The sequence below is a fragment of the Heterodontus francisci genome, chromosome 8, assembly GCF_036365525.1.
Source record: "Heterodontus francisci isolate sHetFra1 chromosome 8, sHetFra1.hap1, whole genome shotgun sequence".
Taxonomy (NCBI): Eukaryota; Metazoa; Chordata; class Chondrichthyes; order Heterodontiformes; family Heterodontidae; genus Heterodontus; species Heterodontus francisci.
The window spans coordinates 74,906,357-74,931,094 of NC_090378.1; the positions used below are offsets into that span (position 1 = coordinate 74,906,357).

The 24,738-nt window shown below is 44.0% G+C and overlaps 1 protein-coding gene across 1 annotated transcript in view; it reads right to left on the bottom strand.

The window, feature by feature from the left end:
- Positions 1–3,463: 3,463 nt before the first annotated feature.
- The window catches only part of LOC137372917 (phosducin-like), a 37,617-nt gene continuing 16,342 nt past the window's right edge, over positions 3,464–24,738 (bottom strand). The window contains exons 2-4 of the mRNA XM_068037389.1: positions 13,225–13,324; positions 9,149–9,306; positions 3,464–3,991 (exon numbers count right to left, since the gene is read on the bottom strand). Of these exons, the coding sequence (XP_067893490.1) occupies positions 3,464–3,991; positions 9,149–9,306; positions 13,225–13,297 (759 nt within the window). The 5' untranslated portion in view covers positions 13,298–13,324. The remainder of the gene's footprint in view (positions 3,992–9,148; positions 9,307–13,224; positions 13,325–24,738) is intronic.

Consider the following 24,738-nt stretch of genomic DNA (forward strand, 5'->3'; position numbering starts at 1 on the left):
GGTATGCTCATTTCTAATGCTCCTCCTCACATCCCACTTCCCTTTCGTTAAACAATCTCTTCTGATTTACAAACTGCAACTCGTTTAAGGATGCACCTCTTGCACTGCAACCCTATCCTTATGCCTTTCAGATACCCAAGAACTGGCCAGGCAGTGGTGCAGGAGCAAGAAGTGGTACAAGAGACTGAGGATGAAGAAACACCATCACTCGCACTGACACTTGCAGCAACAGTTCAGATACTGACTCTGGGGCTGGCTTAGAGGTGGGATCTGCATGTGGTGAAACCTTGTACACAAATTGTCTACACCCAGGATGGGGTGAAAGGATAGTGCAGATACCAGCTTGTCAGAGGGCAAGGTTGCATACAAGTTCTGCTGCAGAGGACTCAGATGAGGACTTTGATAGGGTGGTATACAGAAAAAGGCTGATGGGCATGCACACAGAAATTGGCCTGCTAGAAAGCCTATGGTCACTGTCAATGAGCTTGGAGGAGTCTGGCACCAACCTTACATAGAGCTTGGAGTCCAACCTTTTCCAGTGTGGAAATGGTAGACAACTCCATGGGAACACTTGCAAACCCAACCATTATGTCGCGTCTGATGACTTCCATTGCAGCACAAGCAGGAACCATGCAATGTTTTGAGTGCTGCAGTGAAAGTTTGGACTGAAGTTATGCAAACTCAGTTTGTTGGCATGCAAGTGCAGCTTTCTGCCAAATAGACTCAGACTGCTGCCACCATGGCTGTAGATACCAGTACTCAAAGGGGCTTGCAGTATGACACAGCAGTCCAGCAATCTGTCCTCCAACAGATTACTAGGATTGCTGAAGCACTGCCTCAGGGGGCTGGCAGTGACTGCATGGAGCATGAACCTGCTGACCTCTCTCAGGATCACCACATTCATCCTCCTATCGCTGCTGCTCTGCCTGTGTCCTTGCTGTTGCCAGCCAGCCCAAACTGCTGCTGCCTGTGCTGAGGTGGTGCGGTCCAAAGCCGGGCCCTCTAAGGCTAGAGCTGCACGAAGTTGTCCTGAAAGGCCGTGCCATTCTCCGCCACTGAAGGCCAGCAAGCTTCCACCAGTCTTACTGCAACCACTGCCGCAGGCCCATAGGAGCACTAGAACAGGCAAAGGCACATGGCAGGCGGGCACTAAGGGGATGCACAAGGGTGATTAGTTGACTTTTGTATAGAATATTGGATGGCTTGTTTGATAAAAGTTGATTTGGAGTACTTGTTTTGTGGTGTCTTTTGTTTCAGCATTGTGGTTATGAGCACTCTTTTTTCACTCTGTGATGGTCAGTATCAGAGGGATGGTAATGTGTGAGACTGTTGTTGAATGGGGAATTGGTGTTGTGATCACCGGAATCACAGTTAGCCTGACCAGAAAGGGATGTATTGGTTGCCTCTTCTCTTTCTCCTCCTCCTTCAGCTTCTCAGCTGCTCACCATATATCTGGTAGCAAAGTTATGCAGGATACAGCAGACTATGATGAATCGTGATACATGCTCTGGTGAGTACTCCAAGGCTCATCCAGTGTGGTCCAGGCAGCGGAAGTGTTGTTTGAGCACCCCAATGGTCCAGTCGATGACATTTTGTGTGACAGCATGGATCTCATTATATAGATGTTGCCCATGTGTGCATGGGTTACACACCAGAATCAGGAGCTGGGTAGTCCTTGTTGCCCAGTAGCCACCTTCTAGTCTCTCATAGTGGCTCAGATGCTGATTGTACAGCAGACTGGCCCAGAATAAAGGCATCAGACACTTCTGCTGCCTGGACCAATCTGGATGAGCCCTGCAGACCTTAGTAATTTTAAATTACAGTAAAAATCACCAAACACTTTTACAAACTCAGCAACAGCCAGTAGAAATCAATCAGCAACTAACATGAAAGTAGGTGATGATTCCTTTAAATAGCTCTGGTGGGGAATCTTTCCTGCTGCTGAACAATTGAGGTTAGGCGAGGGTGTTAGCTGGAGTGCTTAGGTCAAAAGTGGCTCCAGTCACATCAGCATTACACACTGACTAATGTCACAATCTGCCTACTCTACATACTTCCAACACATACTCCCAGCACCTGCACCAAGGAGCTCAACAAAATAGCGGCCCACATCAGAATTGTGCAGGCACAGTGTGGATATCATTTTGGATCTGAAATAGCACCTGCAGTCTCGAAAAAATGGGTGCTATGTATCAAAGTTTTGCGACTCAGGAGTTTAGATCAAACTCCTATAATATTTGTAGTCTGACATTCACTGATCCCTGAACCTTTGCTGGTAGCACTTGTGACAGTTATCTATTCAAGATAAGTAAGTCCTGCATAAATTTTGCAGAGCAGTACACAGTGGAGTGTGGGCCACCAAAACCCCATAGTGTGTTTAAAAGCAAAATGAGGATAGAACAAACAACTTGTGTCACAATGTACAAGTGTAATGTGATGTCAAACCTATTTTTACATTGGGGCTGATCTGTTTGTCCAGTAAAACTGATTTAAGAATAGAATCCACAGGAATACTGTTGCAATAGGGCATAAGTCACTACCTCTGGAGTCATAACTACCTGGACAAAGGTGCAATTGCTGCACTACATTTTGCAAGTCTTTCTGGCTTTTTAAAAAAAGGTTTTACAATGAAATCTCAGTGTAAGTGGGGCTAAAAGATTATTCCAGGTTTACTTATGACCATCTACCTTGCCCGGTATATATGTTCTTGATGGCTGAAAAAAGTCTTCAGTGTCATTACACATCTAAGTATTAGCAGAACTACGGTGTCTTCTCACCAGTATACTGTGAATGTTTAGTAAAGACTCGATGTGCAACTGACAATATTCTCATCTTCCCTTTATGAGGACATTGGTGACATTGGGCGGCACAGTGGCGCAGTGGTTAGCACCGCAGCCTGACAGCTCCAGCGACCCGGGTTCAATTCTGGGTACTGCCTGTGTGGAGTTTGCAAGTTCTCCCTGTGTCTGCGTGGGTTTCCTCCGGGTGCTCCGGTTTCCTCCCACAAGCCAAAAGACTTGCTGGTTGATAGGTTAATTGGCCATTATAAATTGCCCCTAGTATAGGTAGATGGTAGGGAAATATAGGGACAGGTGGGGATGTGGTAGGAATATGGAATTAGTGTAGAATTAGTATCAATGGGTGGTTGATGGTCGGCACAGACTCGGTGGGCCGAAGGGCCTGTTTCAGTGCTGTATCTCCAATGGGAATTAATAAAGGAAAAGTACATGCAGTACCAGTAAGCACCACTAGCACTACACGTGTTTGTAAATCCAGATATGGAAGTCTACACGTGCAATATAGAGGCAAAAATTGGCAGTGTGCAAATGGTTGTTTTATTGTCCTCATTACACTATATTGAAACCCTGGAATGCCATCAGTTGAGATCAAAGCATGCTTAAGATTAATTTTTTTTCTCTATGAAAGTGGGACTGATCTGAGTTGGGTTTCACCATACTGGGACTTATTCAATATCTACATCGCTACCATCACTGGCATTTTCAATTGCGGTGAACGCCCTTTCTGGCAAAAGGCCATATTCGTTTAAAAAGGATTCAACATCCACCGCAAAGAATTCTTCACCAAGTTGCTCAGTGATGTGTATGAAGTTGCCAATCAGCTCACCTGCCTTGTACACCAGTAATGCTGGGAGAACATGGTCAGAGAAGCGGTCACTAGCCCCAGTGTTGGAGGCCTTTATTTTACAGAACTTGACCAAGGGGTACTCCAAAGCAAGGCATGTTAAGCAATTAATCAGAGAATCACAGCCTTTCACTCTATCCTCATAAATGTTCACCATCACCGTGGTTTTGTTCAATTCCTTCTCAACCACTTCCAAAAATTGCTCCCCATTCTCTAGATCATAGACGACTCCAAAATGCGGCCCGAAGCTCAGCTGCTGATGCATCTCCTGCATGCACTGTTTGCGGTACTTACGAAGGCAGGCCTCATCTTCCTTGCCCTGGATCATTTCATATTCCTGCACACTCATCTGTATTTTGTGATTTAAAAAAAAATGGTTTTCAGGTTTGCAATTGGAATGTTAATTTATCGTGGGAAGACCAAGCACAAATTCTGATTCATTTATTCTGAATTACCTAAAGCATTCTTTCCTTCAAGAACAAATGGTGGGAAAATGATCTATCTCAACTATTTTATATTTGACTTGCCCCATTAAAGAATGAGCTGCATGTTATTTCCTGCATTTTCCCTTTGCACAATGTGCAAAAAGAAAACTTATATAGTAACACTGCGCATTATTGAGCAGCACTAACATGTCAATCACACTTTAAAAAGGTGCAACTTCTGCTTTTATGGTAGGCATGGACATAATGATTATTTCTTTCTCGTTAGTTATTGGCTGAGCCGTAATAGTTTTTTTCCCCCTACTTATAGTGCTGTAATTGTTTTTGCATTGATGCAGATCATTGCAGTGCCATGATAGGAAATGCCAATGTGGGCATTACCTTTCATTTTCAGAGGTTTCCCAGTGCTCAGAATTGAGGCTATTCTTTGACAGTGTGTGAGCACGAGAGAAATATTAGGTCGAGATTGATAAGAGAGTGAGATGAGTCACAAACCTATTGAAGCACAGGGATAGGTTTTCTATTTTGGGCCCAATCAGTGAAATGGGTGCAAAACTGCATTCTTTTTTTTCTTGAGGGTCTGCTCAAATTCATTTGTATATCAACAAATGCAAATCTGCCAGGAACCAGCGCAATTGAGCAGTGTTTTAAACCATAATTTTTTTAAAAGAATTTTTCCTTTAAAAAATTCCTTGATATATTTCAGAGTGATAACTTGTAGTGGTGAGAGTAGTTTGATTAATACAGCTGAAAATGTGTGTATCACAAAAAAATAAGCATTTTTAACCAGAGTGTCAATCCACTGCCATTGAGTAACCCAATTTTAAGTCACTGACAATGATTTTACAGAAATATGCAGAACCATATGGCAATTAGGATACAGCAGTCAGTTTCTTATTAAATTTAAAAAGTCATATTCAAATACTGTTAGAACGTTCTTATTAGTTTCCCTACACCCAAAAGAACCAACTTAATTTTTAGCACCTCCTCAAATGAGAGCAAATAGCGGAAACTCCCGATGATGATTAATTCATCCTGGGAGCACGGACAGTTTTGTGGGCAGGTTCTGTGTCCAGCGCGATGCTTTACAAAACCAGTGCAAAAGATTGTGGAAAGTCTTGTTGCACTAAACATAATTTGAGCATAAAATTCCATGATCTTTTGTGCTGGTTACACAATTTCAGGTGAATTGCACTGAGAAAATGTGCACAACTGAGTGGAAACTCCAGATCACTCTGTTTATCTTTAGGAAGGAGATGCATGAAATTAAGTTGCATTTTTGGCTTAAAATGAATGAGTTTCACTACAGATGAATTACTCTTGTTTGTCTGGCTTTATTACATTGGTACAATTTTATTTGCTGATCTCTTGCCATAACTCAAAAATAAAATTGGTTATTACCTAGAATATACAGCACAAAAGCAGGTAATTCGACCCAACGAGTCAGTGGTGGTGTTTATATTCCACACAGGTCTCCTCCCATTTTATCTGTCTCTCCACTTTTCAGTACATCATTCTATTCTCCTTTTCTGTTATGTGCTCCTCTAGTTTCTTATATTCTTTGATATATTGATTTCGTAATTTCTCTTTGCTTTCCTGATTTTTTTATAACTTCTCCCCTAAGTTTTTCATATTTCCTTTTGTCCTCTCCTTTAGTATAAGTGCTTCTTATAGCCCTTTTTCTTTAGCTTCAATATTCTTTTTAGTTCTTTATTCATCCAAGTGCACCTAATTAGCTTGCTTGTTTTTGGCTTTTCATGGAATACATTTCACTTGAACTTTTAAAGATTTCCCACTGTTCTCCATTCTCTGTTTCTCAAGATTTTCTTTCAGTTTATCTTGCTTGGTTTCAATCTCTTTTCATCATAAATTGTTATTTTCCAATCTATTACATTAATCTTTATCCTACTATGTCACTCTCAATCCTAATCATGAACCTTACTATGTTGCGATCACTATAACTAAGATGCACTCCTACTTTTATGTCTCCCACCTGTTCTGTTTCAATACCCATTACAAGATCTTGCAGTGATTCTTTTCTTATTGGGTCTCTTAAGTACTGAGTGAGAAAGGAGTCCTGTTTACACTGTAAAAACTAGATTTCCTTTTCTCTTTTTGCTATTTCTTCCTTCTTTATTTTGGGGTAGTTGAAATTCTCCCATGATTGGGAAGATTGTGCCTGCTACTCACCTCATAGATTTGCCTAAATATTTTTTCTTCAATTCCCTTCCACTATTTGGTTTTCTATAGTATATTCCTGTTAGTTTGATGGATCCCATCTTACTTTTTAGCTCAATCCATATCGAGGAACATTCCCATGAGGTGGGGAGGTAGGAAAAACAAGTCCAGAGCTTCCTGGATGATGACAGTGATAGAGACTAAGATAAAGTAGAAAAAGTTATGACAGATGTCAGGTGGATAATACAATTGAGAACCAGGCGGAATATAGAAAGTTCAGAGGGGGAGTGAAAAATGAAATGTGAAGAAAAGAGAGAGTATGAGAAGAGACGGGCAGCTAACACAAAAGGAATACAGAAGTTTTCTATAGGCATTTAATTGTAAAAGGGTGGTAAAAGGAGGAGTGGGGCTGATTAGGGACCAAAAAAGAGGATTTATGCATGAAGGCAGGGTGCATGGCTAAGGTACTAAGTGAGTATTTTGCATCTGTCTTTACCAAGGAAGAAGATGCTGCCCAAGTCATAGTGAAAGAGCAAGTCGTTGAGACACTGAATGGTTTAAAAAATTGCTAAAGAGGAGGTATTAGAAAGGCTGGCTGTACTTAAAAGTTAATAAGTCAGCAGGGCCAGATGAGATGCATCCAAGGTTACTGTGGGAAGTAAGGGTGGAAATTGCAGAGGCACTGGCCATAAACTTCCAATCCTCGTTAGATAAAGGTGTGGTGCCAGAGGACTGGAGAATTGCAAATTTGTTTATTTGGAGATACAGCACTGAAACAGGCCCTTTGCCCCACTGAGTCTGTGCTGACCATCAGCCACCCATTTATACTAATCCTACATTAATCCCATATTCCTACCACATCCCCTCAATTCCCCTACCACCTACCTACACTAGGGGCAATTTACAATGGCCAATTTACCTATCAACCTGTAAGTCTTTGGCTGTGGGTGGAAACCAGAGCACCTAGCAGAAACCCACACGGTCACAGGGAGAACTTGCAAACTCCACGTAGGCAGTACCCAGAATCGAACCCAGGTCACTGGAGCTGTGAGGCTGCGGTGCTAACCACTGCGCCACTGTAGAATTGTGAAGTGATTCATTTGATAGGCAAATTGAGGAGAGGCAATATAAAATAAAGGGTACAATTCTAAAGGGGGTGCAGGAGCAGAGGGACCTGGGGGTAAATGTGCACAAATCATTGAAGGTGGAAGGGCTGGTTAAGAGAGCAGTTAATAAAGCATATGGGATCCTCGGCTTTAGAAATAGTGACATAGAGTAAAAAAACAAGGAGGTTATGCTGAACCTGTATAAAACTCTGGTTCAGCCTCAACTGGAGAATTGGCTGGAATTTTACACCCCCCACCCCTCCCCAAAGAGCAGGAAGGTGGTGGTGGGGTGGGGGGGGAGGTAAAATGGAGCGGGGGGTCCTTCCTGACTTGCTCCCGCCTCTGTCACCACTTTATGCAGGGCGGTAGCAGCGAAAGGCGGCCCACCAGCCCCAGGCCAATCAAGGATCTTAGGTGGCCACTTAACGGCCACCGCCATGGGGATTTTACTGTTGGCCAGCGGGAGGCCCAGGCCCGAGAGAAGCCTGACAAAAGCAGATGGCTCACTGACACCCTGGGGGGTTACCCTCATGATCGAGCACCCTGTGTCTGATGGAGGGCCGCCCCAGCTTCCCCAACCACCCCCAACATGCCCCCCTGTTCCCCCAATCGATCATCCTTGCCTCTCTGGGGCCCGACCGATCACCCCCGGCAAGGCAACTAAAACCTACCTTCGTTCCGGGGTTCCCTGACATCTTCGTCATGAAGCTGTGCTGCAGTCTCAGTAGTCGCCACCACTCCAGGTGGCAATGCTAGGACCAAGAGTTGCCAGCCCGCTGATTGGCCAGCAGCTCTATTAGGCGGGACTTGCTGCCTCAAGCAGGTGGAAGTCCCGCCTCAGAACAATTAAAGGCTGGAGAACCACAAAATGTAGGTCGGATCCCCAGGCCAGGCGGAAGCGGGTTCGCCTTCCATTTTCAGTCGGTGGACGGCTCCTGTCCACCGAGGGAAAAATCACGGCCATTGCGTCCAATTCTGGGCACCACACTTTCAGAAAGATGTGAAGGGTGCAAAGAAAATTCAGGAGATTGGTTCCAGGGATGAGGTACTTCAGTTACGTGATAGATTGGAGAAGCTGGGGCTGTTCTCCTTAGAGAAGAGAAAATTAAGAGGAGATTTGATTGAGGTGTTTAAAATCATAAGGGGATCTTGACAGAATAGACAGAGAGAAAATGTTACCTTTGGCAGAAGGATTGAAAACCAAAGGACACCAATTTAAGGTGACTGGCAAAAGAAGTAATGGCAACATAAGGAAAATATTTTTTATACAACATGTGTTTAGTATCTGGAATGCACCATCTGAGGTAGTGGAGGCAGATTCAATCATGGCTTTCAAACAAGAAATGGAAAATAATTTGGCGAAAAAATTTGTAGGGCTACGGGGAAATTGCAGGGGATTGGGACCAGATGAGTTGTTCTTCCAGTGAGCTGGCATGGACATGATGGGCTGAATGGCCTCCTTCAATGCTGTAACCATTCTATCATTCTACGATATGGATTCTGTATTTATCTTACTGCTAGTTACATCCTTTATTTCAACTTCCATTATGTTACCTTTAACTAGTACAGCTTCTCCACCTCCACTCCTTCCCTTTCCTTCCTAAATATGTCATATCCGGCAATATTTAGTTGCCAATTCTGTTCTCTGTGTAACCAAGTTTTAGTCATCCCTACTACATTCAGATCCTCTCTACAAATTATTGCCTCCAGTTTATCTGTTTTGTTTTGAATACTGTGTACATTGCTGTACAAACAGTTGTTTTGCTTGTTTTAGCTTACCTTACGACTGAATTTCTCTTGTGTGTCTTTGTCCTTACTGAGAGATCGGTATGGTGATGACAGTTGTCTAAGGAGTTGCCTTTTGTTTGAAGGAACAGTTTCATTGTCCTTGCTCTCCAGCTTAAACCTTCTCCAGTCATTTATTACTCCTTTTGGGCCTGTAAACACAATTGTTGGTGTAATGTTGTTCTTTTTATCCATGTGACATGACAGATCAGCTAAATAATATAGCTTCAACATAAAATTACATAGTATTTTACAGCACAGAAAGTCCATTTGGCCCTGCCAGTTCATACTGTCATAGACCGGCTAGGAGGCAGGAGGTCTCATAAAGTGGTGGTGGAAGGCATCGGGAGGGAAGCTCGATGTCTTCCCACCTCCACGGGACATTCCCAGCTGCCCGCCGACCAGAGGTGGGCAGCCAATTAATTCAATTAATAGGCCAATTAACAGCTACTTTCTGCCACAGCCAGCATTTTGCCGGTGTTCAGACAGGCCCCGCTGCATGGGGAGACCACCAGCTTTATCGAGGCAGCCATCCAGCAGGTTCCCGGGGGAGGGCCTTCCTTTCTGGCCACACAATGGCCCATGGAGGGAACTCCCTGATAGCATTGGCCTCCCCTACGGCTCCGACACCACCGCTGGAGGGTTCACCCTTCCTATCACCGGGGCCTGCCTGCCTGCTCCCCAGCACATTAAAAAAAAATTCTTATCTGCCCTTCAAGGCTCTTTCTCCCTATAGCCTCAACAGCGGCCACCTCCATCAATGACACTGCCGCGGCTGCCAAGCTGCTGGCGCTCTGATTGGACCGGAAGCTCTGAGAGGCGGGCCACTGCCTTAATTGGGCGGTGGTTCTGGCAGTGGCCTCTTAATTGACTGCTGCCAGTAAAATTGCCCCCGGGTTCCCACCTTCTGCCTGCATAAGCTCGGGATCCACGTTCGGTCCCGGCAGTGGGATTCGCTGAACACATAAAATTCTGACCATAGAGTCATTACGGCACAGAAGGAGCCCATTCAGCCCATCAAGTACATGTTGGCTCTCTGTAGAGCAATGCAATAAGTCCAATTCCCCCACTGTAGCCCTGCAAGTTTATTTCCCTCAAGTGCCGATCCAATTTCCTTTTGAAGTCATTCATTGTCTCCACTTCCACCCATTCCACTAAGGCAGAGGGCTCCAGGAATTCTGGTGCTTATGCTCCACACATGCCTCCCACCACCTTACTTCATCTCACCCTATCAAATATTCTACTATTTCTGCCTCATACTTATCTAAATATGTTCATTAATTTTGTTTTAACTTCTGGTGTATTTGTACTGATCTTTCTTTAATGTAGATAAAGAGTCAAATCCTTTATGCAGGACACCACCAAGGTTTGAATAGAGCAAAAGGGAAGCTGAGATCAAGAAGTAGAAAGTAGGTGAAACAAAGTTTTAAGTTTGAGTTTTAAAAACCTGTGGATGCAGGGTGTCCAAACTACAGCCTGCAGACTACATGTCCTGACTACCCAGGTCTGCAAAGCCTCCGTTACTCAGTCTCGTTTTGCACTTGTATTTTGTTTGTCACTTACTCTCTATGTCTGAGCAAAAGGTCAGAAGTCAAAGCTGCTTTCTGATGGGTGGATAATTCCTAAATCTGAAGGCCAAAATTTGCTCGTATTGAGAGCTTAGATGTAAATTAACATTATTTTAAATCATTTTAACTACTTAGTGCTCGATTATACATAATCAAGTGGCCCACAAAGATAAAACAGTTTGGACATTTGCTGTAGATTGATAGGAAAGACTCGAGGGATGAGAAGTGCCATGATTTTAAGATCCTGGGAAAAACAAATAAAAACTATTCTATTAACAATAGGATAAACTTCTGGTTGGCAATAGGGCCTTGGTTATGAACTAATATCATATAATAACCTTTATATTTTGTGTTTATAGTGTGTTAGTGTATTCCCACATTCTTTAGATTAGTCCATGTAGAATTCCTGACACTCATTTAATAACAAAGATCATATGAGAGTACTCGATGAACAATAAACTGATTCGTTCTTTGTTTGTACCCTGGGCATACTATGAATGCAGAAAAGTGAAAACAGTCTTTGGAACATTAGGGATCTAGGACTCACCTACCTGGGTAGCCTGAAATATGGAAGTCAAAAGTAGCTAGAGTAAAAAAAAGTAAAGAAATCCCCAAAATACAACACACTGTTCTTAGCTCTCTCTGTAGCTATTCTGAAACTAACCAAAAGGAAATGTGTAAGGATGGTTTTGTCTGTGATTTTTACCTCCCTTCCTCCGGGGAGCACTTGACTGTAAGTCAGGAAATGGAAGGGAGGGAGGAACTCAAGAAAATTACAATCACCAGGGAAGTGGTACTGAATAAATTGTTGGAGCTGCGGGCTGACATGTCCCCGAGTCCTGATGGACTTCATCTTAGGGTCTTAAAAGAAGTGGCCAGTGAGATAGTTGATGCGTTAGTTTTAATTTTACAAAATTCCCTAGATTCAGGGAAGGTTCTGCTGGACTGGAAAATAACGAATGTAACTCCTTTATTCAAAAAGGGAGACAGACAGAAAGCAGGAAACTACAGGCCAGTTAGCTTAACATCTGTCTTAGGGACAATGTTAGAAGCTATTATTAAAGACAGTATAGCAGGGCACTTAGAAAAATTGAATGTAATCAGGCAGAGTCAACATAGTTTTGTTAAAGGGAAATCATGTTTAACCAATTTATTGGAGTTCTTTGAGGGAGTTACGTGTGCTGTGGATGAAAGGGAACCGATGGATGTATTGTACTTAGATTTCCTGAAGGCATTCGATAAGGTGCCACATCAAAGGTTATTACAAAAAAAAAGCTCATGGTGTAATGGGGAACATATTGGCATGGATAGAAGATTGGCTAGCTAACAGGAAACAGGGTAGGCATAAATAGGTAATTTTCTGGTTGGCAAGATGTAACGAGTGGTGTGCCACAGAGATCTGTGCTGGGGCCTCAACTTTCTACAATTTATATAAATGACTTAGATGAAGAGACTGAAGGTATGGTTGCTAAATTTGCTTATGACACAAAGATAGGTAGGAAAGTAGGTTGTGAAGAGGACATAAGGAGGCTACAAAGGGATATAGATAGGTTCAGTGAGTGGACAAAAATCAGGCAGATGGAGTATAATGTGGGAAAATGCGAAGTTGTCCATTTTGGCAGGAAGAATAAAAAAGAAGCATATTATCTAAATGGTGAGAGATTGCGGAGCTCTGAGATGCAGAGGGATCTGGGTGTCCGAGTGCATGAATCGCAAAAGGTTAGTATGCTGGTACAGTACGTAATTAGGAAAGCTAATAGAATGTTATTATTTATTGAGAGAGGAATTGAATACAAAAGTAGGGAGGTTATGCTTCAGCTATACAGGGCATTGGTGAGACCACATCTGGAGTACTGTGTACAGTATTGGTCTCCTTATTTAAGGAAAGATGTAAATGCATTGGAAGCAGTACAGAGAAGGTTTACTAGACTAATACCTGGAATGGGTGGGCTATATTGTGAGGAAAGGTTGGACAGGGTAGGTTTGTATCCACTGGAATTTAGAAGAGTAAGAGGCAACTTCATTGAAACATGTGAGATCCTGAGGGGTCTTGACAGGGTGGATGTGGAAAGGATGTTTCCCTTGTGGGAGACTTTAGAACCAGGGGTCACTGTTTAAAAATTAGGGGTTGCCCATTTAAGACAGAGATGAGGAGAAATTCTTTCTCTCAGAGAGTTGTGAGTCTTTGGAACTCTCTTCCTCAAAAGGCGGTGGAAGCAGAGTCTTTGAATATGTTTAAGGCAGAGGTGGACAGATTCTTGATAAGCAAGGGGGTGAAAGGTTATCGGGGGTAGGTGGTAATGTGGAGAAATCAGTTCAGCCATGAACTTATTGAATGGCAGAGCAGACTCAAGGGGCCGAGTGGCCTGTTCCTGCTCCTAATTCGTATGTTCATATGTTCGTATGACCCCAGTTTACATAAGGAACTCTTGGGCCTCAAAACACCTGTTGATCACTTTGTGGCCTGAACTGTTGGTACACCAGTGTGTTCTGCTTGATTACCTGTGTTTATAGCTGACATTTCAAGATTTGGGTCAGATTCCACATCTTCATCCCAGCTTAGTCCACGTTCCATTCTGGATAGGTATATAATGAAAGGTATCTGAAAATGTGATAACAGGAAGATAGGGTGATGTTTTGGAATTTAAAAACAGCAATTAGGTGTGTCTGGGTGTAGAGTGGCAGATTGCAAAATGATTACATATGGTTCCTTTATAAAAAGACATTCCAGCTGTTGTTTGTGATTTAAGCTTGTTGGTTGAACATAAAACAAAACTTTTATAAGTAAGCATCACAGAAAGTGGATGGGAGTCTCTAACAGGAGTGTTGGAATCCCATTCAGGGCACTGTGGGACAGAATCCCCAAGATTCATTTAAAGTTTTCCACTATCAGTTATCAAGATTTACTAGTTTTGGAGCTGGCCCCAAGATGGAACACTGATTGGCATTACAGGTGGAGGTGAGAAAAACTGAAAGAACTAGTCCTGCCCTGCAGGCTTGTGCCTCACTTGGCCAGCCAAGAAAGCAGGGACTTCTGCAACCTCGACAATCCTGGAATTCCAATTGAAGGATTAAATGGTATTAGGAGCAGAGTATCCATGAAGAACTTTACATACTTTACATCACTGATGCCTTTCACAGAAAGGAGCCTGTCACTTCTCCCAGGTCTGGCCTACATATGGCTCTAGTCCCACACAATTCTTTACGTCCTCTAACATGGTCAGAAAATCATTCAGTTGTGCAAACAATCACTATGAATTCAAGGAGAAGGCCAGCTACCATCACTTCACAACCAGGGACAGGTCGTAAATGTGGTCTTGACAGTAATTCTTACATTCTGAGAATTAATTTTTAAAATGGTTATGGTGAGGAGTCTTTGATTGCAACACTGGGAGTAGGAAAAACATGTAAAATTATAAACGGAACTTAAGAGAAACAAGAGAGAAAAGTTCAGAAGAACAATGACCTTGGTCTAAAAGAACAAACTACAAGGTTTATGAGAGAGAGCTGGAATTTATTTGTCACACTTGTATCACTGATAAGCACAACAAACATTTATAATATGCTTGCATAGAATTACATAGAAATGACAGTGTAGAAACAGGCCCTTTGGCTCAAAAGATCTCTACTAGTGTTTATGTTCCACACAAGCCTCCTCCCATCCTACTTCATCTAACCCTAACAGCATAACCTTATATTACTTTCTCCCTTCTGTCTTCCCCTTATCTGGCTTCCTCTTAAATACCTCTATGCTATTCACTTCAACTACTTCCTGTGGTAGCAAGTTCCACATTCTAATCACCCTCTGAAAAAGGTATCTCCAGAATTATCTACTTGATTTATTAGTGACTATCTTATATTTACGACCCCTGTTTTGGATTGTCCCACAAGTATTTCTCTTTGTCTACCTGATCAAACTACTTCATAATGTTGAAAACCTCCATTAGGGCACTCCTCAGCCCTAGCCTTTATTGATTGCTCAGTTACCAAATGCAATTTCCAGAATAACAGCGAGCTGTATGGAGAGGAAGCTTCCAGTTTCAGTCCCTGTACTGTACAGGTGTTATAACTCAGTAGAACCATAGCTGATTTCCCCCCACCTATTTCCAAGCCAGGATTCTCATGCCTTATCCATATCCAGTGATTCCTGCATTGATGCCAGGAGAGGTCAAAGTTAGCCTTAGCTGTGATGCTCTCCATGGGCAAACATTCCCGATCTTATTGCATAGAATGGCCAATTGGGCAAGGTACCACAGGTAGTCCACTGCCCAAACTTAATCAATGGATGCATGAGAGTAGCAGAGGGAAAATAAACATTCTACTTGCTTCATATTTACCTGCCGTTGACATACCAAAAGATGTGGCATGTACATCTCTCCAAGATTTAAGCAAAAAGCCTTAAATGTTGCTTTACTGTATTTCATGGGGGTAATACATGAATATGCAACATAAATCAGAACGTAACGAGTGAATATATATACATTGAAGCCAGTGCAATTGATAATGGAAGTATAAGATGGTGTGGGTTCATTTATGTTGCTTCCAACTGTCTTCAGGTGATTGTAAATACTGCAAGTCATACAATGGGTCAAGACAAACAGCTCTAAAATAAGTGTTTACATGTAAATGTACAAATATCAGGGGAAGCTTCCAACCTGCAAAATAATTTATTGTACAACTGTCATTGAAATTAACTGATTTAACCATTGCATGGTGAATAGGAGAATACATTTCATGGATAGCCATGGAAGCTTAGGGTTCACAAACATTTTCGTGGATCTATCCCCCTCTCAAGATTTAAATGATGTATTGTCATTATTTCAGGGATGCAGGTGTTCAGTATTGAGCAGCTATCTTGACAATACAGAATGCTGCGTAAGCAGCATGCAATATACAGAGCTAAGCGATCCCATAACCAACGGATCAGATCTAAGCTCTGCTGTCCTGCCACGTCCAGTCGTGAATGGTGGTGGACAATTAAACAACTAACTGGAGGAGGTGGCTCCACAAATATCCCCATCCTCAATGATGGGGGAGCCCAGCACATCAGTGCGAAAGATAAGGCTGAAGCATTCGCAACAGTCTTCAGCCAGAAGTTCCGAGTTGATGATCCATCTCGGCCTCCTCCTGAAGTCCCCAGCATCACAGATGCCAGACTTCAGCCAATTCGATTCACTCCGCGTGATATCAAGAAACAACTGAAGGCACTGGATACTGCAAAAGTTATGGGCACTGACAATATTCCGGCAATAGTACTGAAGACCTGTGCTCATTGCAGCAGCTTTTTCGGGAGCAGAGTGCGAGCGAGTGAGCAGCTGGGAAGGTCAGTTTGAAAGTAAACTTAATTTCCTTTTGTTTTCGGCGGAGGCCAGGGGGCTGCTGGGTAAGTAAAACGCTATATATTTGGGCGGTTTCTGAACCCAAGACACCACACTTGTAGTGTCTCCCACCCGCCCTCCTCCTCTAACCAAAAAAAGGACTCGGTGGGGTGTATATAAGGTAAGGCTTTTTCTACTTCTCTGGTTTTATCGTGATTGGTAAAAACTTTTCGTTCCTTTTTCATTTAACTAAGTTAAGCTTAAGATTAAAAATGGCAGGAGATCTCAGACCCGTGTCATGCTCCTCTTGCTCAATGTGGGAGCTCAGGGACATGGCTGATGTCCCTGACTCCTTCACGTGCAGGAAGTGTGTCCAACTGCAGCTCTTGTTAGACCGCATGACGGCTCTCGAGCTGCGGATGGACTCACTTTGGAGCATGCGCGATGCTGAGGAGGTCGTGGATAGCACGTTTAGTGAATTGGTCACACCGCGGATTAGGATTGCTGAGGGAGAAAGGGAATGGGTGACCAAAAGGCAGAGAAAGAGCAGGAAGGCAGTGCAGGAGTCCCCTGCGGTCATCTCCCTCCAAAACAAGTATACTGTTTTGGATACTGTTGAGGGAGATGGCTCACCAGGGGAAGGCAGCAGTAGCCAGGTTCATGGCACCGTGGCTGGCTCTGCTGTTCAGAAGGGCAGGAAAAAGAGTGGAAGGGCTATAGTCGTAGGGGATTCGATTGTAAGGGGAGTAGATAGGCGGTTCTGTGGTCGAAAACGAGGCTCCCGAATGGTATGTTGCCTCCCAGGTGCACGGGATGTCTCAGATCGGCTGCAGAACATTCTAAAGGGGGAGGGTGAACAGCCAGTTGTCGTTGTGCACATAGGCACCAATGATATAGGTAAAAAACGGGATGAGGTCCGACAAGCAGAGTTTAGGGAGTTAGGAGCCAAGTTAAAAAGTAGGACCTCAGAGGTAGTAATCTCAGGATTGCTACCAGTGCCACGTGATAGTCAGAGTAAAAATGAAAGAATAGTCAGGATGAATGCGTGGCTTGAGAGATGGTGCAGGAAGGAGGGGTTAAGATTTTTGGGACATTGGGACCGGTTCTGGGGGAGGTGGGACTATTACAAATTGGACGGTCTACACCTGGGCCGGACTGGAACCAATGTCCTTGGGGGTGCTTTCGCTAACGCTGTTGGGGAGGGTTTAAACTAATGTGGCAGGGGGATGGGAACCAATTGAGGAGGTCAGTTGACAGTAAGGAGGTAGTAACAAAAGCCTGTAAGGAACTAGATAATGAAGTCAGTGTGACTAAGGGGAAGAGCAGGCAGGGAGCAGATGATGAATTTAAAGGGACTGGTGGTCTGAGGTGCATTTGTTTTAATGCAAGAAGTGTAGTAGGTAAGGCAGATGAACTTAGGGCTTGGATTAGTACCTGGGAGTATGATGTTATTGCTATTACTGAGACTTGGTTGAGGGAAGGGCATGATTGGCAACTAAATATCCCAGGATATCGATGCTTCAGGCGGGATAGAGAGGGAGGTAAAAGGGGTGGAGGAGTTGTATTACTGGTCAAAGAGGATATCACAGCTGTGCTGAAGGAGGGCACTATGGAGGACTCGAGCAGTGAGGCAATATGGACAGAACTCAGACATAGGAAGGGTGCGGTAACAATGTTGGGGCTGTACTACAGGCCTCCCAACAGCAAGCGTGAGATAGAGGTACAAATATGTAAACAGATTATGGAAAGATGTAGGAGCAACAGGGTGGTGGTGATAGGAGATTTTGATTTTCCCAACATTGACTGGGATTCACTTAGTGTTAGAGGTCCAGATGGAGCAGAATTTGTAAGGAGCATCCAGGAGGGTTTTCTAGAGCAGTATGTAAATAGTCCAACTCGGGAAGGGGCCATACTGGACCTGGTGTTGGAGAATGAGCCCGGCCAGGTGTTTGAAGTTTCAGTAGGGGACTACTTTGGGAATAGTGATCACAATTCCGTAAGCTTTAAAATACTCATGGACAAAGACGAGAGTGGTCCTAAAGGAAGAGTGCTAAATTGGGGGAAGGCCAACTATACCAAAATTCGGCAGGAGCTGGGGAATGTAGATTGGGAGCAGCTGTTTGAAGGTAAATCCACATGTGATATGTGGGAGGCTTTTAAAGAGAGGTTGATTAGTGTGCAGGAGAGACATGTTCCTGTGAAAATGAGGGATAGAAATGGCAAGATTAGGGAACCATGGATGACAGGTGAAATTGTGAGACTAGCTAAGAGGAAAAAGGAAGCATACATAAGGTCTAGGCGGCTGAAAAAAGACGAAGCTTTGAAAGAATATCGGGAATGTAGGACCAATTTGAAACGAGGAATTAAGAGGGCTAAAAGGGGTCATGAAATATCTTTAGCAAACAGGGTTAAAGAAAATCCCAAAGCCTTTTATTCATATATAAGGAGAAAGAGGGTAACTAGAGAAAGGATTGGCCCACTAAAGGACAAAGGAGGAATGTTATGCTTGGACTCAGAGAAAATGGGTGAGATTCTAAACGAGTACTTTGCATCGGTATTCACCGAGGAGAGGGACATGACGGATGTTGAGGTTAGGAACAGATGTTTGATTACTCTAGGTCAAGTCGGCATAAGGAGGGAGGAAGTGTTGGGTATTCTAAAGGGCATTAAGGTGGACAAGTCCCCAGGTCCGGATGGGATCTATCCCAGGTTACTGAGGGAAGCGAGAGAGGAAATAGCTGGGGCCTTAACAGATATCTTTGCAGCATCCTTAAACACGGGTGAGGTCCCGGAGGACTGGAGAATTGCTAATGTTGTCCCCTTGTTTTAAGAAGGGTAGCAGGGATAATCCAGGTAATTATAGACCGGTGAGCCTGATGTCAGTGGTAGGGAAGCTGCTGGAGAAGATACTGAGGGATAGGATCTATTCCCATTTGGAAGAAAATGGGCTTATCAGTGATAGGCAACATGGTTTTGTGCAGGGAAGGTCATGTCTTACCAACTTAATAGAATTCTTTGAGGAAGTGACAAAGTTGATTGATGAGGGAAGGGCTGTCGATGTCATATACATGGACTTCAGTAAGGCGTTTGATAAGGTTCCCCATGGCAGGCTGATGGAGAAAGTGAAGGCGCATGGGGTCCAAGGTGTACTAGCCAGATGGATAAAGAACTGGCTGGGCAACAGGAGACAGAGAGTAGCAGTAGAAGGGAGTTTCTCAAAATGGAGACGTGTGACCAGTGGTGTTCCACAGGGATCCGTGCTGGGACCACTGTTGTTTGTGATATACATTAATGATTTGGAGGAAAGTATAGGTGGACTGATTAGCAAGTTTGCAGACGACACTAAGATTGGTGGAGTAGCAGATAGTGAAGGGGACTGTCAGAGAATACAGCAGAATATAGATAGATTGGAGAGTTGGGCAGAGAAATGGCAGATGGAGTTCAATCAGGGCAAATGCGAGGTGATGCATTTTGGAAGATCCAATTCAAGAGTGAACTATACAGTAAATGGAAAAGTCCTGGGGAAAATTGATGTCCAGAGAGATTTGGGTGTTCAGGTCCACTGTTCCCTGAAGGTGGCAACGCAGGTAAATAGAGTGGTCAAGAAGGCATACGGCATGCTTTCCTTCATCGGACGGGGTATTGAGTACAAGAGTTGGCAGGTCATGTTACAGTTGTATAGGACTTTGGTTCGGCCACATTTGGAATACTGCGTGCAGTTCTGGTCGCCACATTACCAAAAGGATGTGGATGCTTTGGAGAGGGTGCAGAGGAGGTTCACCAGGATGTTGCCTGGTATGGAGGGCGCTAGCTATGAAGAGAGGTTGAGTAGATTAGGATTATTTTCATTAGGAAGACGGAGGTTGAGGGGGGACCTGATTGAGGTGTACAAAATAATGAGAGGTATAGACAGGGTGGATAGCAAGAGGCTTTTTTCCCAGAGTGGGGGATTCAATTACTAGAGGACACGAGTTCAAAGCGAAAGGGGAAAAGTTTAGGGGGGATATGCGTGGAAAGTTCTTTACGCAGAGGGTGGTGGGTGCCTGGAACGCGTTGCCAGCGGAGGTGGTAGATGCGGGCACGATGGCGTCTTTTAAGATGTATCTAGACAGATACATGAATGGGCAGGAAGAAAAGAGATACAGACCCTTAGAAAATAGGCGACATGTTTAGATAGAGGATCTGGATCGGCGCAGGCCTGGAGGGCCGAAGGGCCTGTTCCTGTGCTGTAATTTTCTTTGTTCTTTGTTCTTTGTTCTAGCCAAGCTGTTCCAGTACAGCTACAACACTGGCATCTACCCTGCAATGTGGAAAATTGCCCAGGTATGTCCTGTACACAAAAAGCAGGACAAATCCAACCCGGCCAATTACCGCACCATCAGCCGACTCTCAATCATCAGTAAAGTGATGAAATGTGTCATCAACAGTGCTGTCAAGCAGCACTTGCTTAGCAATAACCTGCTCAGTGACGTTCAGTTTGGGTTCCGCCAGGGCCACTCAGCTCCTGACCTCATTACAGCCTTGGTTCAAGCATGGACAACAGAGCTGAACTCAAGAGGTGAGGTCAGAGTGACTGCCCTTGACATCAAGGCAGCATTTGACCGAGTATGGCATCAAGGAGCCCTAGCAAAACTGAGGTCAATGGGAATCGGGGAAAACCCTCCGCTGGTTGGAGTCATACCTAGCGCAAAGGAAGATGGTTGTGGTTGTTGGAGGTCAATCATCTGAGCTCTAGGACATCACTGCAGGAGTTCCTCGGGGTAGTGTCCTCGGCCCAACCATCTTCAGCTGCTTCAAGAATGACCTTTCTTCAATCATAAGGTCAGAGGTGGGAATCTTTGCTGATGATTGCACAATGTTCAGCACCATTCATGACTCCTCAGATACTGAAGCAGTCCATGTAGAAATGCAGCAAGACTTGGACAATATCCAGGCTTGGGCTGATAAGTGGCAAGTAACATTCACGCCACACAAGTTCCAGGCAATGACCATCTCCAACAAGAGAGTATCGAACCATCTCCCCTTGACATTCAATGGCATTACCATCGCTGAATCCCCCACTACCAACATCCTAGGGGCTACCATTGACCAGAAACTGAACTGGAATGGCCATATAAATACCGTGGCTACAAGAGCAGGTCAGAGGCTAGGAATCCTGAGGCGAGTAACTCACCTCCTGACTCCCCAAAGCCTGTCCACCATCTACAAAGCACAAGCCAGGAGTGTGATGGAATACTCTCCACTTGCCTGGATGGGTGCAGCTCCAACAGCACTCAAGAAGCTCCACACCATCCAGGACAAAGCAGCCTGCTTGATTGGCACCCCATATGCAAACATTCACTCTCTTCACCACCGACGCACAGTGACAGCAGTGTGTACCATCTCCAAGATGCACTGTAGCAACGCACCGAGGCTCCTTAGACAGTACCTTCCAAACCCGTGACCTCTACCAACTAGAAGGACAAGGGCAGCAAATGCATGGGAACACCACCACCTGCAAGTTCCCCTCCAAGTCACGCACCATCCTGACTTGGAACTATATTGCCGTTCCTTCACTGTCGCTGGGTCAAAATCCTGGAACTTCCTTCCTAACAGTACTGTGGGTGTACCTACCCCACATGGACTGCAGTGGTTCAAGAAGGCAGCTCACCACCACCTTCTCAAGGGCAATTAGGGATGGGCAATAAATGCTGGCCTGGCCAGCGATGCCCACATCCCATGAATGAATAAAAAAAAGTAATCCTTGTCAAAGAAATTGCATCATAACTGTGGGATTAATTAACAATGATGATGCAAAATCATAACCAAATTCTGGGTCAATTATTTTTTTATATTCCATATGTAAATGGGACCCTAAGGTGGCCTGTAACTTAATACCCATTGCTATTATCAGGCTCAAGCAGAATCTTACACTATTAGGACAGATTATTCTATGGTATTGCATCAGCAGTAAGCAAGCTGGAAAATTACTTGTTGACATTAGGAACCGTATAGGTCACTTCGTTACCTATTATCCTGGTATTAAGATAAATACGCTTATTCTTGTCAGGTTGTCTTCTTCACAGCTGGCAGAATGTGTGCCATGCAAATTTATTTTTAGGTACTAAAGCTTATAAGGATTTTGCAGCTTAAGGCATAGACTCCAGAGCTTCCACCCAATGTCCCACTGAATCCCAGTAGCACCTGACGTCATGCCATCTGCACTATTGTTGTCTGTGCATGGTGCTGTGAATTCATTGCTCAGTGAATTCAGCTAGACTAGCAAAGGGATCACTTATAGAATAGGTACAGCACAGAAGGAGGTCATTTGGCCGGTTGAGTCTGTGCCACTTTTCTGCAAGATCATTTCAGCTAGTCCCACTTCCCTTCCCTTTCCCCATAGCCTTGCAAATTTTTTCCCACCAGGTGCTTATTCAATTCCCTTTTGAAAGCCACGATTAAATCTGCCTGCACCACCCTTTCCGGCAGTGCATTCCAGATCATAACCACTCTGTAAAAATGTTTTTTTTCTCCTTTTGCTTTTGATTCTTTTGCCAATCATCTTAAATTGGTGTCCTCTAGTTTTTGACCCTTCTGCCAATGAGAACAGTTTATCTCCATCTATTCTGTCTAGACCCCTGATGATTTTGAACACCTCTATCAACTCACCATCTCTTCTCTCAGGAGAACAGCTCCAACTTCTCCAATCTATTCACATAACTGAAGTTCCTCATCCCTGGAACCATTTTTGTCAATCTTTTCTGCACTCTTTCTAAAGCCTTCATATCTTTCCTAAAGTGTGGTACCCAGAATTGGACACAATACTCCTGCTGAGGCCAAACCAGTGTTTTGTAAAGGTTCATTGTACCTTCCTTGCTTTTGCACTCTATAGGGAAGAATTGTGTGCGGCTGTTTGAAGCGAAAATGGTGGCATGGGGGAACAGAGAATCGCATTGGAAGTGTCCTTCCGAAAATCTGGCTTTGTGACGTTGGTTCCAGATTTAGTCAGCAGCGGGAAAGCACCAAGGTGGCATTGCTGCCCTGATGCGATGGGAATCTATTTTAAAATTGTAAAGTTGTACCATTGTTTAACAAGGATGTGAGGGATAGGCCAAATAATTATAGGCTGACCTCAGTGGAGGGTAAATTGTTAGAATCAATTCTGAGGCACGGGATAAACTGCCACTTAGAAAGGCACAGATTAATCAGGGATAGTCAGCATTTGTTAGGGAAAGGTCATGTCTTACTAACTTGATTGAGTTTTTTGAGGAAGTGACAGGGAGGATTGATGAGGGTAGTGCAATGGATGTGGTCTACATGGATTTTGGTAAGGCATTTGACAAGGTCCCGCATGGCAGACTGATCAGTAAAATGAAATCATATGGAATACAGGGGAATATGGCCGGTTGGATCCAGAATTGGCTCAGGGACAGGAAACAAAGGGTAGTAGTCGACAGATGTTTTTGCTGTTTCTAGTGGCGTTCCACAGGGCTCAGTGTTGGGTCTCTTGCTGTTTGTGTATATAGAAACATAGAAAAATAGGAGGCCATTTGGCCCTTTGAGCCTGCACCACTATACAATACGATCATGGCTGATCATCCAAACTCAGTACCCTGTTCCCGCTTTCTCCCCGTATCGCTTTCGCCCAAAGAACTATATCTAACTCTTCCTTGAATTCTAACTCTTTCTTGAATTCTAACTCTTTAGTGAATTATTAATGATTTGGACTTAAATGTGGGAAGCATAATTGGGAAATTTGCTGATGACGCAAAATTGGCCCTGTAGTTAATAGTGAAGAGGATAGCTGTAGACTCCAGAATGATATCAATGGTTTGGTTGAGTGGGCAGGAAAGTGGCAAATGGAATTCAATCCAGAGAAGTGTGAGGTAATGCATTTGGGGAGGACAAATATAGTGAGGGAATACACAATAAATGGGAGGATATTGAGAGGGGTAGAAGAAGTGAAAGACCTTGGAGTGTATGTCCACAGGTCCATGAAGGTGGCAGGACAGGTAGATAGAGCGGTGAAGAAGGCATGTGGATTGTTTCCCTCTATTGGCCGAGGTATAGAATACAAAAGCAGGGATGTAATGCTGGAACTGTAAAAAACGCTGGTTAGGCCACAGCTGGAGTATTGTGTACAGTTCTGGTCACCACATTACAGAAAGAACATAATTGCTCTGGAGAGAGTACAGAGGAGATTTACAAGAATGTTTCCAGGGCTTGAAAGTTGCAGCTATGAGGAGAGATTGGATCGGCTAGAGTTGTTTTCCCTGGAACTGAGGAGGCTGAGGGGAGACTTAATTGAGGTGTACAAAATTATGAGGGGCCTAGATAGAGTGGACAGGAAGGACCAGTTTCCCCTGGCGGGGAGGTCAGTTACCAGGGGACACAGATTTAAGGTGATTGGTAGAAGGATTAGAGGGGACATGAGGAAAAATGTTTTCACCCAGAGGGTGGTGGGTGTCTGGAATTCACTGCCAGGAATGGTGGTGGAGACAGAACCCCTCAATTCTTTTAAAAGGTACCTGGACATGTACCTGAAGTGCTGTATCTGGCAAGGCTACAGACCAGGTGCTGGAAGGTGGGATTAGATTGGTTGGCTAGTTTTTTTGGCCGGCATGGACACGATGGGCTAAATGGCCTCCTTCTGTGCCTTAATTATTCTATGATCCTAGGGGTCTAAATTACTGAGCAGTTAATTGGAATGTATTTGCAT